Source organism: Rana temporaria, chromosome 4, assembly GCF_905171775.1.
Source record: "Rana temporaria chromosome 4, aRanTem1.1, whole genome shotgun sequence".
NCBI lineage: Eukaryota > Metazoa > Chordata > Amphibia > Anura > Ranidae > Rana > Rana temporaria.
The window spans coordinates 120992882-121007734 of NC_053492.1; the positions used below are offsets into that span (position 1 = coordinate 120992882).

The window sequence follows — 14853 nt, forward strand, 5'->3', positions numbered from 1 at the left end:
ACCCCCCTCCGTTGTCACATTTGCCATCTTTCAGGGGGGAGGGGGGTGCAGATCCCTGTATAATACAGGTATTTGCACCCACTTCCGGGAATATACTGCCGTGGGAGTAATTCCCCATCCCCCCCCCGCTGTCTTCTGGGAAACACACTGGTCCCAGGAGACAGTGGGGACCAGTAAGGGCGCACCGTGCGGCTGCAGCAGGGAACCGGGCAGTGAAGCCGCAACGCTTCTCTTCCTGATTCCCTCACCCAGGATGGTGGCAGGGGCAGCCGAGAGACGAGCGATTGCTCAGCCTCAGCTGCCGACATCGCGGGCGCGCTGGACAGGTAAGTGTCCATTTTTTAAAAGTCAGCAGCTGCTGTATTTGTAGCTGCTGGCTTTAAAAAAAAAATTTGGATGGACCTCCACTTTAAGGGAAAATATTAGATCTTAATATTATCTTCTATCTATGCTCTGCACAGTAGAAATAACACTATTTGTACCGAGAGCCAGGTAGGTTCCGTTTCATTGCATTATGCCAGTCTTATGTTTCCAAGCATTAGAGGGTGGATGGTGTTAAAATATACTGTATCTAAATGCAAAAGTTTCTTTTTTTTTTCATTTTCAGCAAAGTAGTGGATGGCTTTTTGCCATCTGTATCTCATTAGAGGGGTTAGGCCTGTTTAGGTGGAGTGACTACCAATTGCTAGTGATAGGCAATCATTTCATTTGCAAGAGCACATATAAAGTTTCCATCTAGTGCCCCCCTACAGGGCAGCCTCTTTTAAATGTCTTCTTATTTGAAGATTGAAGCAAACTTAGTACAGAGCTTACCCCAGATATTAAAAGTTACAAATATATAAAGTTTTATCTTAGTTTAGCTGCCTTAAGTGAAGTTTGTGTGTTTTCTTCTTTGTATCTCATACAATGACCATAAAGGATTGTAAAACATTGGGCTCTATGCACAATGGCTTTAAAAACATTGCTTCTACAGGAGTTTTGTGTTCTGCCTGTAGAAGCAGCTCAATGTTATGCCGCGTACACGCGATCGGAAATTCGGATGAAATTTTGTCTCAAACTTGTCTTGCATACACACGGTCACACCAAATTCGACCGTCAGGAACGCAGTGACGTACAACCTTACAACGAGCAGAGAAAAAGGACGTTCAATGATTCCGAGCATGCGTCGACTTGATTCTGAGCATTCGTGTTTTTTTTGCACATCAGAATTGCATACAGACAATCAGAATTTTTACCGTCGGAAAATTGGAGAACCAGCTCTCAAATTTTTCTTGTCGGAATTTCCAATCATGTGTACGTGGCATAATCCTATGTTTACAGGCATATTTTGAGCTGGAGGCAGGAAAAAACAAACCTTCTAGTTCGTGTTTCTGATTGGACCTCACTGGTAGAAAAAAAACTTAAAACTCTTCTTTTTTTTAACAAGAAAAACTTAAAACTTTTCTAAACTCGTCTAGACTCTGTACAAAAAATGCTCTTAATGAGCAATTTTTACTCCCAAGAGAACAGATGTTTTTTTTAAGCCCGGTGTGCATGAAGCCTTAGGATTGAGCAGCAAATCATTTCGAGCCAAGATTTATCCATTCAGTTTGTCTCATGTAGTGTTTTATTCTGTCATAAGCTCTGCTGGCTGTTCTTTGTTACATTAAACCTGTAATATAAAACAGACATACTGTAGTAACCCTCACGGAAAAAAATATGAATATACATGTAGGTACATGTTTTTTTAAAGTTACAGGATCCCCTTATTTGACATCTCATGCAGCCTAAAAGTCACCTTTTGGGGTATGAACCAAAGAAGTTACAATAAAGCAAAAGTAACGTGGATTCATTGTAACTATTCTTGACACTGCAGAAACTGTTCTGAAGGTTAGGTTACTCAGAAGAAGAAAGATCTGTTCCTGTGTAAGTAAAATAAGTCCTATCATTGTGTGGCCAACTGTTTGAATAGGAACCTATAGTCAAAATTAAACCCCTTTTCTCCTATCAACTTCAAGGACGGCACACCTGAGATGAGAGGCTCCTCCCCACAGGAAACACATCAATTGACAGCTGTTATAAATCCCCACCCCTCAACTTGATCCTCAGTTTTTGATTTTGTTTCTCTCTACACAGCGGAGAAGGCAGGGACATCGGTGGAGCAGACCTACAGATCAGCCACATGATCAGCTAAGATACCTTCATCAGGCATTATGGAGTGGAGGTAAAGCTCACTCCAGAACTGAGTGTTTGCCAAGAAGATCTTACAGGCAGTGGTCCCACCCTAAGGTAGGCCTGAGGTTACTTGCTTATCCTCTAAGGCCCCGTACACACGTCCGAGAAACTCGACGGGCAAGACACATCGTTTTGCTCGTCGAGTTCCTTGTGAAGCCGCCGAGGATCTCGGCGAGCCAAGTTTCCTCATTGACTAACGAGGAAATAGAGAACATGTTCTCTGTTTGGCCCGACGAGATCCTCGTCGGTTTCCTCGGCCAAAAGTGTACAGACGACCGGGTTTCTCGGCAGAATTCAGCCCCGATCGAGTTTCTGGCTGAATTCTGCCGAGAAACTTGTGTGTATGGGGCCTCAGATGTGCCATCCTGGAAAGTGATAGGGGAAAAGATCTACGTTACTTACCGGTAACCTTCCAGGATGGCAGGCCTACTTCCCGCCCATTGGAGGAGGAAAAATTGTTGAATACTAAAAGGTTAGTACCTATGAGGAATGATTTCCCTTATGAACCTGGTTCAGGAGTTACTTCTCTACAAACTGAGGATCAAGGGGAAGGGTGGGGCATTAAAATAGCTCAGGGGTGACAATATTTTGTACATATTGGCCTAAATTAATGAAGAAATTTGATTTTTTTAATTATGGGGTATGTTTTATAGCGGAAAGTAAAAAATATTGTCACACCTGGCTTTTTTTGTACAATTTTTTATAAATAAAAACAGTATTATGCTATGGGTTTTTTCTCTATTTTGTTATATATCTTACCTAATCTCCGGGAGTGAGGCCATTGAAAATTTCCTATCAATACAGCATGTGTGTAGGCACAATCCTGTCTACGCTATATTTGACTTTCTTTTTCATTAAAGAGGTCAAATATTTGGGGTAAGCACAATTTATATCTGAGCACTTCGGGTGAAGATTTCTTTGTTCTGAATTTATGGTGGAGGACTAACTACATCACCTAAAGTTTAAATATTTGGATCTGACAAGCAGCTGTACTATTGGATTCAATGGGCCAGATTTACAGTGAGAGTACGCCGGCGTATCTACTGATACGCCGGCGTACTTTCAAATTTGCCGCGTCGTATCTTTATTTTGAATTCTCAATCAAAGATACAACGGCAATTGGCTAAGATCCGACAGGCGTACGGCTTCGTACGCCTTCGGATCTTAGGATGCAATACTTCTGCGCCCGGCGGGTGGAGTTTGCGTCGTTTTCCGCATCGGGAATGCTAATTAGCTGTTTACTGCGATCCACAAAGGTACGCGCGGTCGTCGCATTCTCTTACGTCGTCGCTAGTCGGCTTTTCCCGTCGTAAAGTTGCGACTGCTATTTCAATGGCTTATATTTAGACTAGCCATGTTAAAGTATGGCCGTCGTTCCCGCGTCGAATTTTAATTTTTTTTTTTTGCGTAAGTCGTCCGTGAATAGGAAAGGACGTAACGCACGTCGCCGTTCAAAAAATTACGTTGGTGCCACGTCATTTCGCGCAAAGCACGGCAGGAAATTTCAAAACGGAGCATGCGCAGTACGTTCGGTGCGGGAATGCGTCTAATTTAAATGATACACGCCCCATTTGAATTAGGGGGGCTTGCGCCAGAGGGCTTTACACTACGCCGCCGCAAGTTTACAGGCAAGTGCTTTGTGAATCAAGCACTTGCACGGAAAACTTGCAGCGGTGTAACGTAAATGTAATACGTTACGCCGACGCAGATGTACCTGAATCTGGCCCAATATTCTTATTGGGACATTATTTCTCATTAACACTACTAGCAATTATATCACTTGTGATATCTGTATTGTATACTGTTAATTTATTTTGATAATTTTCACTTAATTAGATTAATTTATAGTAAAAACTCTGTTGGGCCTTTATTGGTGTCTGTGTTCCCCTTGCAGACATTGTAATTCCTGTGGGAGCAGAAACTGTTCAATGAGCACACAGACAACAACATTTTTTTTTTAATACTGGGAGGAAGGGTTAAAACCTCTAGTAAGTTTCATTGTTATATGTGGGTAGTTGCCAACAGTCCTGAATTTCCCGGGACAATCTCGATTTTGGGACCCTGGTCTCGATCTGAGGCCATCCCGATTAAAATCCCAGGATTTTGCCTTTGCCCGGGAAATCGGGAATGCTTTTGACTCCGCAGCTGCTTCTGGCTCTGAAAAAATGGCTTACGGCGCCGCCGCAAGTCCTCTTTTTGGAATAGCAGGTTCTTTCCCCCTTGTGTTCAGTGGGGAGGGGAGGGGCCTTCAGTGGACAGGCAGTGGGGCTGTGTTAGAGAATCAATTCTTCCTGGAGTAGTCAAATTCCCTAGCAAACACTGCAATGTGAGTAAAGTATCATTTATGAAAAGGAAAAAAAGTTGTTTGTTTACCCAACTAACAGATACCAATAGCTTGCTCTGTTACTCACTGTCTTCTCATATAGGGACTCTAAAGGAGAGATCATCCACCTGAGATTCCTGCTCTGCTAACCTTTCACAGTCATTACAAGAAGGTTTCACTTTGTGTATGTAAACCCAACATTTCTTATTACTGATATATACCTGCTGTACCATGTACTTTTATAAAAAAAAGTATTCTGTTCTCTTTGTATTGCTTCCTTTGTGTAAACTCCTTGGTGTTCCTGCCAGTCCCTTGGCTATTCAATTAAAAACTGACCACGCTAGGCATAAGAACTCAGCGTGGTCAGTTTTCTAGCTATGCTGGGAACAGAGCCTGCTCCCCATCTAATAATCAGACTTGTCCCAACAAGCTCCCCCCAGCACAACCATTCACTGGCAAGACCAGTGTGCTGCTGTTTCTCCTCCCCCAGCTCTTATGCAGCTGTAGAACAGAGGGAACATGTTCACTTAACAAAAAGGGAAACAAGGGAAATGAAAAGCAAAACATTTGTGTATAGATTTAAGAAAACATTTTAGTTTTCTTAAATCTATACAAAAATGTTTTGTCTTTCCTTTCTATTTTGAACCGATAGCTTTATTTTACACTGTGAGGGTTTACACTTACAGTGCCTTGAAAAAGTATTCATACCCCTTGAAATTTTCCATATTTTGTCATGTTACAACCAAAAACTTAAATGTATTTTATTGGGATTTTACGTGATAGATCAACACAAAGTGGCACATAATTGGGAAGTGGAAGGAAAATGATAAATAATTTTCATTTTTTTTTTACAAATAAATATCTGACGTGCATTTGTATTCAGCCCTCTTTACTCTGATATCCCCTAACTAAAATCTAGTGGAACCAATTGCCTTTGGAAGTCACCTAATAAGTAAATAGAGTCCACCTGTGTGCATTTTGATCTCAGTATAAATACAGCTGTTCTGTGAAGCCCTCAGAGGTTTGTTAGAGAACCTTAGTGAAAAAACAGCATCATAAAGGCCAAGGAACACATCAGACAGATCAGGGATAAAGTTGTGGAGAAGTTTAACCACTTGCCGACCACCAGCCGCAGTTATACTGCGGCAGGATGCCTCTATTGCGTGAATTGCCGTACCAGTATGGCGCTTCATCACATGCCTGACGAAGGAGTCCTGCATGACTTGTGTTGTGATCATGCAATAAACTACCTGTTTGGATGCCACTTTGTGCTGATCCTTGGTGTGCTGGCAAATATCTACCTTGTGACTTGAACCAGTATCCAGCTGGTTGTTGCTACAGCACCCTATTTCTGAGAGCTTATACTAGGAATGTGTGCAATGGGAATATGAAACATCACTTAACCCCTTGATCGCCCCTAGTGTTAACCCCTTTCCTGCCAGTGTGATTTATACAGTAATCAGGGCATTTGTATAGTACTGATCGCTGTATAAATGTCACTGGTCCCAAAAAAGTGTCCGATCCGTCCTCCGCAATGCCGCAGTCTCACTAAAAATTGATGATCACCGCCATTACTAGTAATAAAATAATAAATAATATAAATTTCATAAATCGATCCCCTATTCTGTAGACGCTATAACTTTTGCGTAAACCAATCATTATACGCTTATTGCGATTTTTTTACCAAAGAAATGTAGAAAAACACTTATTGACCTAAAAACCGAAGAAGTTTTTTTTTTTTAAATTTTTTGGGTAATATTTATTATAGCAAAAAGAAAAAAATATATATATTTTTTTCAAAATTGTCGGTCTTTTTTTGTTTATAGTGCAAAAAATTAAAACCACAGAGATGATCAAATACCACCAAAAGAAAGCTCTATTTGTGGGAAAAAAAGAACATCAATTTTTTTTGTGTACAACATCACGCAACTGCACAATTGTCAGTTAAAGCGATGCAGTGCCGTATCGCAAGAAATTGCCTGGTCATTAAGGGGGTAAATCCTTCTGGGGCTGAAGTGGTTAAAGCAGGGTTAGGTTATAAAAAAAATATCCCAAGTTTTGAACCTCTCACAGAGCACTGTTTAATCCATCATCCAAAAATGGAAAGAGTATGGCACAAATGCAAACCTACCAAGTCAGGGCCATCCACCTAATCTTACAGGTCGGGCAAGGGGAGCATTAATCAGAGAAGCAGCCAAGAGGTCCATGTTAACTCTGGAGGAGCTGCAGAGATCCACAGCTCAGGTTGGAGAATCTGTCCACAGGACAACTATTAGTCGTGCATTCCACAAATATGGCCTTTATGGAAGTGGGGCAAGAAGAAAGCTATTGTTGAAAGAAAGCCATAAGAACTCCCATTTTCAGTTTGCGAGAAGCCATGTGGGGGACACAGAAAAAGATGCTCTGATCAGATGAGACCAAAATTAAACTTTTTGGCCTAAAAGCCAAACGCTATGTGTGGTGGAAAACTAACATGGCACACCACCGTGAACACACCATTACCACCGTGAAACATGGTGGCACATCATCAAGTTGTGGGGTCGCTTTTCTTCAGCAGGGACAGGAAAGCTGGTCAGAGTTGATGGGAAGATGGATGGAGACAAATACAGGACAATCTTAGGCCTCGTACACACGATAGGTTAACCAGAGGACAACAGTCTGATGGACCGTTTTCATCAGTCCAAACCGATCGTGTGTAGGCCCCATAGGTTATTTAATATTAGGTTAAAAAAAAAACTTGCTTTAAAATTAACCTATGGATTCCTAGCCGATGGGAAAAAACGATCGTTAGTAGGCACGTCCATCGTTTAAATCAAGTCGACGCATGCTTGGAAGCATTGAACTTCATTTTTTTCAGCACGTCGTTGTGTTTTACATCACCGCGTTTTGACACGATAATTTTTTTAACTGATGGTGTGTAGGCACGACGGACCATCAGTTAGCTTCATAGGTTAACCTATGACAGCGGTCCTTCAGACCGTTGTCCTCTGGTTAATCTATCGTGTGTACGAGGTCTTAGAAAAAAACTGAGTCTGCAAAAGACTTGAGACTGAGATGGAGGTTCACCTTCCATCAAGATAATAACCCTAACATACAGCCAGAGCTACAATGGAATGGTTTAAATCAAAGCATATTCAGGTGTTAGAATGGCCCAGTTAAAGTCCAGACCTAAATCCAGTTGAGAATCTGTGGCAAGACTTGAGCTATTTTGCAAAGAAGAATAGGCAAACACGTCATCCTTTAGATGTGCAAAGCTGGTAGAGACACTTTGTGATGGTCTATCACATAAAATCCCAATAAAATACATTTACGCTTTTGGTTGTAACATGACAAAATGTGGAAAATGTTAAGTGGTATGAATACTTTTTCAAGGCACTGTACTTTAACTTACAGAGAAATTTCAATTTTGGGTGGAAATATAATTTACATACCTCTTTCTTCACCATCAGGTATAGGGCCGATGGACTCAAAGTCATCTTTTCTGAATTTGGGAAAATCTATTGACAAAGCATCCGAATTATGTGCAAAGTCTTCATTACAAGCAGATGTTTGGTTATACTTTCCTGTGTTAAAAAATATGACTGCATCTCCTGGCTTGTGAACTTTGTACAAAGTAGAGGAGAATCGGGAAATCACAGATGAACAGGGGGACTTGAAAAGAGGTAGGAAATTTGCCTTGGTGGCAAACTTGTTGGATTGAGTTTCCTTTGGTGTTTGATTGTTAGTTGTACATTCATCCTTTGAATACTTGACTGAAAGAGAGTTCAGTATAGGTGCTTCATCAGAGGTTTTCAGATTTTTCTTGTTGGTTTCATTATTACAATTGGACAACAAAGCTGGTTGAAGAAGCGATGGTTGAGGCTCAGTGTCATATTGTTCTATTAAATTTTTAAAGTTCTGAGACATTTCATATGGTCGCATTGATTTGCTTGTACCATGCAAAGTGTTTTGGCTACCAAATGTTATATGCAGTGATGATAATCGAGCTGTGAATTTATCCAGAATTTCGGTCAAACCCCTATTATTTTCTGACATGGAGCTGGTGACATATTGTGGACCTAATGCATGCAAAGTGTCTACATGGTTATGAATAGATGGAACATTTGTGCCATCCTTTTTACTTGTTGACACCATAGGGAAGACATTTTTATTCTCTGGACTTGATGCAGGCAACTCCTCTTGGTTTTCATTAATGTTGATTAAAGTTGTTAGGAATGATGACTCCAGAACTGAGTCTTTCACATCCAAATGTTCTTCAGATGGGGCACCTTTTTCAGGCAAGCCCTCCTTAGACTCTGTAAGAGATGTGGCTGGCTCTTCAAAATTGTTGCAAGACAAGATATCAGCTAATATATTTTCAGAATCTCTGATACGACTAATTATGCTACAATATTCTTTTTCTTTATATCCCCTGTGTGGTTTGAAACACTCTCCTCTTGTTTCTCTTGATGTCATTGTCTGTATTGCCTCTGTTCTGTTTGCTATTTTTGTTCCCATTTCCATTGGTTCTGTTTCATAAGAAGAAACATTTTGATTATTGATTTCCAAATCTGTTATCTTTCCTGTCTTCTTTAACCAATTGACTATTCCCATGCTTAAAGTCAACTCAGTATCACATAGCTTCAACAAACATTCTCTCCCTTTCCAAGTACTTTGAAGAATACCATCTCCCACTAGATCATGTGGTGGTTGGGAGGCCATATTCTCTTCAGATCCCACACAAAAACTGTAGATAGATGTAGGATTTTCAGCATTATGACCAAATGCTGGCAAGTCAAAGTCTTGGTTCTGCCATTTCTTTGTTTCTCCAGAGTCACAAAATAACTCATAAAGAGCATCTCCACTGTAACTGTCTCTTGGAAATGATCTATGGGTTTCCAATTCATTTTTGTCTTCTTCCAGTCCAGGAGAGTATGAATCATAATATCCTTCATCACTTGTAGATTTTGGAGACTCTGGGTCAATAATGTTCTCACTAGAAGACATGAGGTCATTATAGGATGAAGTGGAAACTTGGTCTCCTGACACAATGCTGTCAGTTTCCTTTCTGACTGCATCATTACAATCAGGTAAATATTTAGCTTCAAATAGTCCATTTGAACTTACATTTCTTGGCAGTGTATTTGCACATCCATGGAGTCTGGAGAAATCTAATGATTCTGATTTGGCTGGTGAGGCAAGGCGCTCTCCTCCACCTTGAAAGTTAGCAGCTATAGGGCTTGGCTTTGAAATAAATGTCACTCTGCAGTTTTCTATATCAATAAACGAGGAACATTCATCTGCAAAGATTTCTCCACAACCGGTAAGTGAATCAAAGCTCTTTAGAGATGCCACATCCTCACACAAGGCTTTGAAGGAATCAATGGCATCAATGTACATTTCACGGTCAGGGAATTCTGGAGCTAGGAGCTCATCGGAAACCATTTCACCCACATTGGACTGATTTTGGACTGTTTTTTCTATGTTTGGTTCAACATTCACTATCTGGAGCCTCTCGTCTTCTGATATGGTGTCTTGCTGCTTGTTTCTTTTTAAATTAAACATGTTTCTTAAACTCTTTTTAGATCTTCTAAGAGAAATTCTTTTCTTTGGCAGTGATTTGGCAACCGATGGCACAAAAGGCACCTGAGGCACTAAGTTTCTGTAGTCAATCATAGTCTGTTTGCATGTCGATGGTCTGGATGTTTGCAGTTCATTCCTTTTACCACCTGGGTCTTCAATGAGCCCTGGGGAACTTTTGCTACTGGGTAGTCTTCCATGTCCACTTACACCTGTGTTTTTATCTATATTGTCATCTCTTGTAACACAATCATATGTTTTGCTTTTCTTAACAGTTTTTGGACAGCGGATATTATCCCCTGTCACTTTTGTGCAAATACTGTTAGACATTCTTTGTGTTCCTGTAACATTCTTTTTAATTTCACTCCGAGCAGGATTCTTCTGACCTTCTATTTTCTTTTTATCTTTACATCCAACTTGAGGCACCTTTTCCGAATGGTTTTGTGCATAACTTATGATAAATGTCTTGCCACGTATCAGTTCCATTGTTTAAAATGGAAATCTGTAAAAAAAAGGAAGACACAATTCTGTCATGTTTAATTAAAATAGAAAACAATTCAGGAGGAATTAAAGGAAGAATGGACTTTGTAGGCACCTTTATATAAAAGTACAAAATGTAATGTTTCACAAAGAAATAACATCTAAATACATAAAAATAGAGAAGGAAAAAATGTCAATAAAAACAATACAATACAATATTGGGAACACCCGGTGACCTTCTAACAGGAGCTACTCAATAGTGATGTAAGTAATTGGCTATAGAGATGTCTATATAGTAACTGCCTATATTGAGTATAAGAATCTCCTCGATAGGAGGTCCACCAGATCCACAATGAAAGACTTGTGCTCTACATGTTTCACGATATTCGATCGCTTCATTAGGAGCCTCTAAATTGTATAACGAGAGAAACAGTTTCAATTAAATTGTCAGATATGATAGCGTTTGTTTGGTTTTAAACAAAGTCAAACCATAAACATTATAGTGTGAAACGCTCACCAAAGTTTTTTGATGCGGTTTTAAACGAGTTTATAGAGCTGCCCACCCCATATGGTGCAGTGCTAGTTGACTGATATGGTACACCCCTAAAGGAAGTGGGGTGAACACCCGGATGATGGATAAATTGGACCCACAAAAGTTGCAGCGAGGCAAAATGTGGGAATGCGCCAATTAACGAAAAAGAAATGTATACAAAATTATAACTATGAAGTTATTGAATATTGCCTATTGCTAGAGCAACACAGTAACTTTATATGTTAAGACATTGGACAGGAGAACTTTGCAGGTACATACATGAGTATCAAGATAAAACTAATGTGTTGGTAGAAAGGTCCTAGACAAGACGTGAGGTAATCAACATAACAAGGGGTATTTTCTAGATTTAGATAAATAGTGTAGCAAATATAAACAATTGTAGTAATGAAAGATGTATATGTACAATACAGGTACACATTGAATACTGAAATAGGCACCAATCATATCATTGAATGCCTATTATATAGACCAGACACATAGGCCCGGATTCACATACAACGGCGCATAGTTATGCCGGCGTAGAGTATCGAATATACGCTATGCCGACGTAGCGCAGAGCGGTGAGCACAGTATTCACAAAGCAAATGCTCCCAACGTTGCGCCAGCGTAACGTAAATTCGTAGGCGTAAGCCGGCCTAATTCAAAGTAGGTGGAAGTGGGCATGATCCATTTAAATGAAGCGTGACCCCATGCAAATGATGGGCCGAACGAACCGCGCATGCGCCGTCCCGTGGACGCAACCCAGTGCGCATTCTCAGAATCACGTCGGAAATACTCCCTAAGATACGTAGAATCACTGCCTACGACGTGAACGTAACCTACGCCCATCTCTATTCACGTACTACTACGTAAACAACGTCAAATACGGCTGTTCCCTGGTCCATACCTTTGCATGAGTTGCGTCTCATAGATGGGGAATAACTATACGCCGGACGTAAGCCTTACGTAAACCGCGTATCTTAATGCGCCGGGCGCAAGTACGTTCGTGAATTGGCGTATCTCACTAATTTGCATATTCGAATCGTAAATCAATGGGAGCGCCCCTTGCAGCCAGCGTTAATATGCGCCTACGATACGACAGCGTAGGAAAGTTACATCGGTCGTAGGAAGCCTATTTTCAGGCGTATCTAGTTCTGTTGGCACGGCGCACGGATACGACAGCGCACATTTACACTTACACAGCGTATCTCGAGATACGTCAGCGTAAGTGCTACGTGAATCCGGGCCATAGTCTTTGTACGGCCCATATAGGGATGTTGAAAAGGAGTTGCCTATGAAGGTAATTGAAAACTGTAGGTACATATGAATATGTCCTAGTTTGGTCCTAGTTTGATGTAAAAATGGAACAAGTAAGACAGTAAGAATATTTAGACTTTTTTCTGATGCCCCACGTTTTAGGACTTCCCTCATACGTTAAAGACACATTAGATCTTCTTAGACGCTTAGATGGTCTCACCATCCCTCCACGTGCTCTTTTCGTTACGATATCCTGCAGAAAGAAACACAGTGGATTGAACGCTTAGAAGCGACTAAACCACCAGGTATCAACGAGGTACTAACATATAGGCCCTTCTTATGATTGGACCAGATTGTCCATTTCTGGTCCCATATGGGATCCTATATGATGCAATCTCATATTAATAAAGCACTAGTACGATATAAAGTTGGATACCATATGCCTTGCATTTATTTGTCTACTGTTTTCCATTTCTGCCCAAGTACATTCTCTAGAAAGCTGTTGAACACCCAGTAGCTTCATAGCTTTAAAAAATTTCTAAAAAAGTCGTTAAGACAATTCTATATCTATTTGGATCGCCTCAGCAATAATGAATTTGTTCTTGTATGCATTAGTCATTTCTGTATAAGTGACAATTATATTCTACGTACATTGCATGCTGGAAGTTTGTCATTGGTTGCCAATTCTCAGGCACCCTGCCATCTTCCCAGCATGATGTAATTTATTACCTAATTGTTTCTATGAAATTTTGTATCAATATGCAAAAGCATGTATTTTTGTTACAATTTTTGTGTTTCTTGACTGCCCACGCCGTTGCTGTGCATGGTGACTGATTTTACTGAACTGTGTTGTTCCCTGTTTAGGATCATGGACCCTGACAGCGGGTTTAATGTGTGGCCACTCAAGCCATCGGTTTAGACAGGCCAGCTACTCTCAATCCAGGGAGCTGGCTGGTGTTTCTGTCATTTTAGGTAGTCTCTTATAGTACGCTCGCTATAACGCCCGCACCGTCGGTGCGAGCGCATGCACGCAGTACGTCTCTTTGGCCGGCTCACGTTATGTTGGTCGTTTCTGACGTGATTACGCGCAGACATTTTCGACGTATACCCGAGCGGAATGCGTATATAAGCGGGGTTTTGACACTACTCCTCAGATGCTGTTGGGGAGTGGAGCCACACTTTTCCCCCAGTTGTTCCTGTCGGTCCTGTACGACGTTTTTGTAGGCGCTCGACACTTGGAGGCAGAGGCGGCTCTCTAATTAGGCAAATTAGGCGGTCGCCTAAGGCCTCGCACTCACAGGGGCCTCGCGGTCGCCTAATTTGCCTGCGATTAATACTAATGTCGACGACATCGGATCTCTCTATTACCCCTCTCTCTTTCTCACCTCCCCCTCTCTCCCCCCTCTTGCATTGGCTGAATATGTCTGATGGGTGAGGAGGGTGCTCTGGATTTTCTGCAGCCATTTTTCTTGCTTGAATTATTTTTCTCAATATGGGCATGAGTGGGGCCTCATGTCTAAGTTTTGCCTAGGGCCTCACAAAGCCTAGAGCTGCCTCTGCTTTGAGGTGGGTTACTCATCTCTAATAGTAATCCAACCTGGACTCTGTTTTCAAGCTTGTTTTTTCCTTGTTGTGGTCTATTATCAATTATGGCAAATTTATCTTTGCATCTTGTCAGATCCCTGAGAGGTGGTTACAGCGGATATCTCCTTATCCTGATTAGCCGTTCTGGGGATTGTACTTTTGCCTTATAGATTCATCCCCCTTTCAACAAGCTGCGAGTAAGAGCCCTTTTTCCTTTTCTTTTTCTTTTCATTTTGAGGATATTTTAATATTGGCAACAATACCCAACAGACGTACTATTATTCATTACTATCCCTTTATGTCTGATTTAGGTTCTCTCAGAGACCTCCTCAATTCTCAGGCTCGTTGTTGGTTATCTACCACTTAACTACAAAAAGTACATATATTATTCAAAATTTATCTTTAACCCCAGATTTGGCACAATCGCCCAAGGTAAATATTCTTACTGTCTTACTTGTTCCATTTTTACATCAAATTAGGACATATTCATATGTACCTACAGTTTTCAATTACCTTCATAGGCAACTCCTTTTCAACATCCCTATATGGGCCGTACAAAGACTATGGCCCAGATTCACAGAGTGTGGGCGCACATTACGCCGCCGTAGAGTAACCACTGTACGCTACGTCAACGCAGCGCAGAGAGGCAAGCATGGAATTCAGCAAGCCAGTGCTCCCAACGCTGCGCCAGGTTTCGAAGGCGTACGCCGCCGTAGGTGGAAGTGGGCGTGACCCATGCAAATGAGGCGTGACAAATGATGGACCGAGCGCCAGACAGATACGTATCACGAACTGCGCATGCGCTGTGACGTGGACACATCCCCCTGCGCCTGCTCACAACCACGTCGGAACAACTGCCTAAACAATGCCGGATCACTGCGTACGGCGTGAACGTAACCTACGC

The 14853-nt window shown here is 41.3% G+C and overlaps 1 protein-coding gene across 1 annotated transcript in view; it reads right to left on the reverse strand.

Annotated features, from left to right (window-relative positions):
* Positions 1-1285: 1285 nt before the first annotated feature.
* The window catches only part of AMER3 (APC membrane recruitment protein 3), a 28698-nt gene continuing 15130 nt past the window's right edge, over positions 1286-14853 (reverse strand). Inside the window, exons 2-3 of the mRNA XM_040348978.1 lie at positions 7969-10598; positions 1286-1651 (exon numbers count right to left, since the gene is read on the reverse strand). Coding sequence (XP_040204912.1) covers positions 1641-1651; positions 7969-10582 — 2625 coding nt within the window. The 5' untranslated portion in view covers positions 10583-10598 and the 3' untranslated portion in view covers positions 1286-1640. The remainder of the gene's footprint in view (positions 1652-7968; positions 10599-14853) is intronic.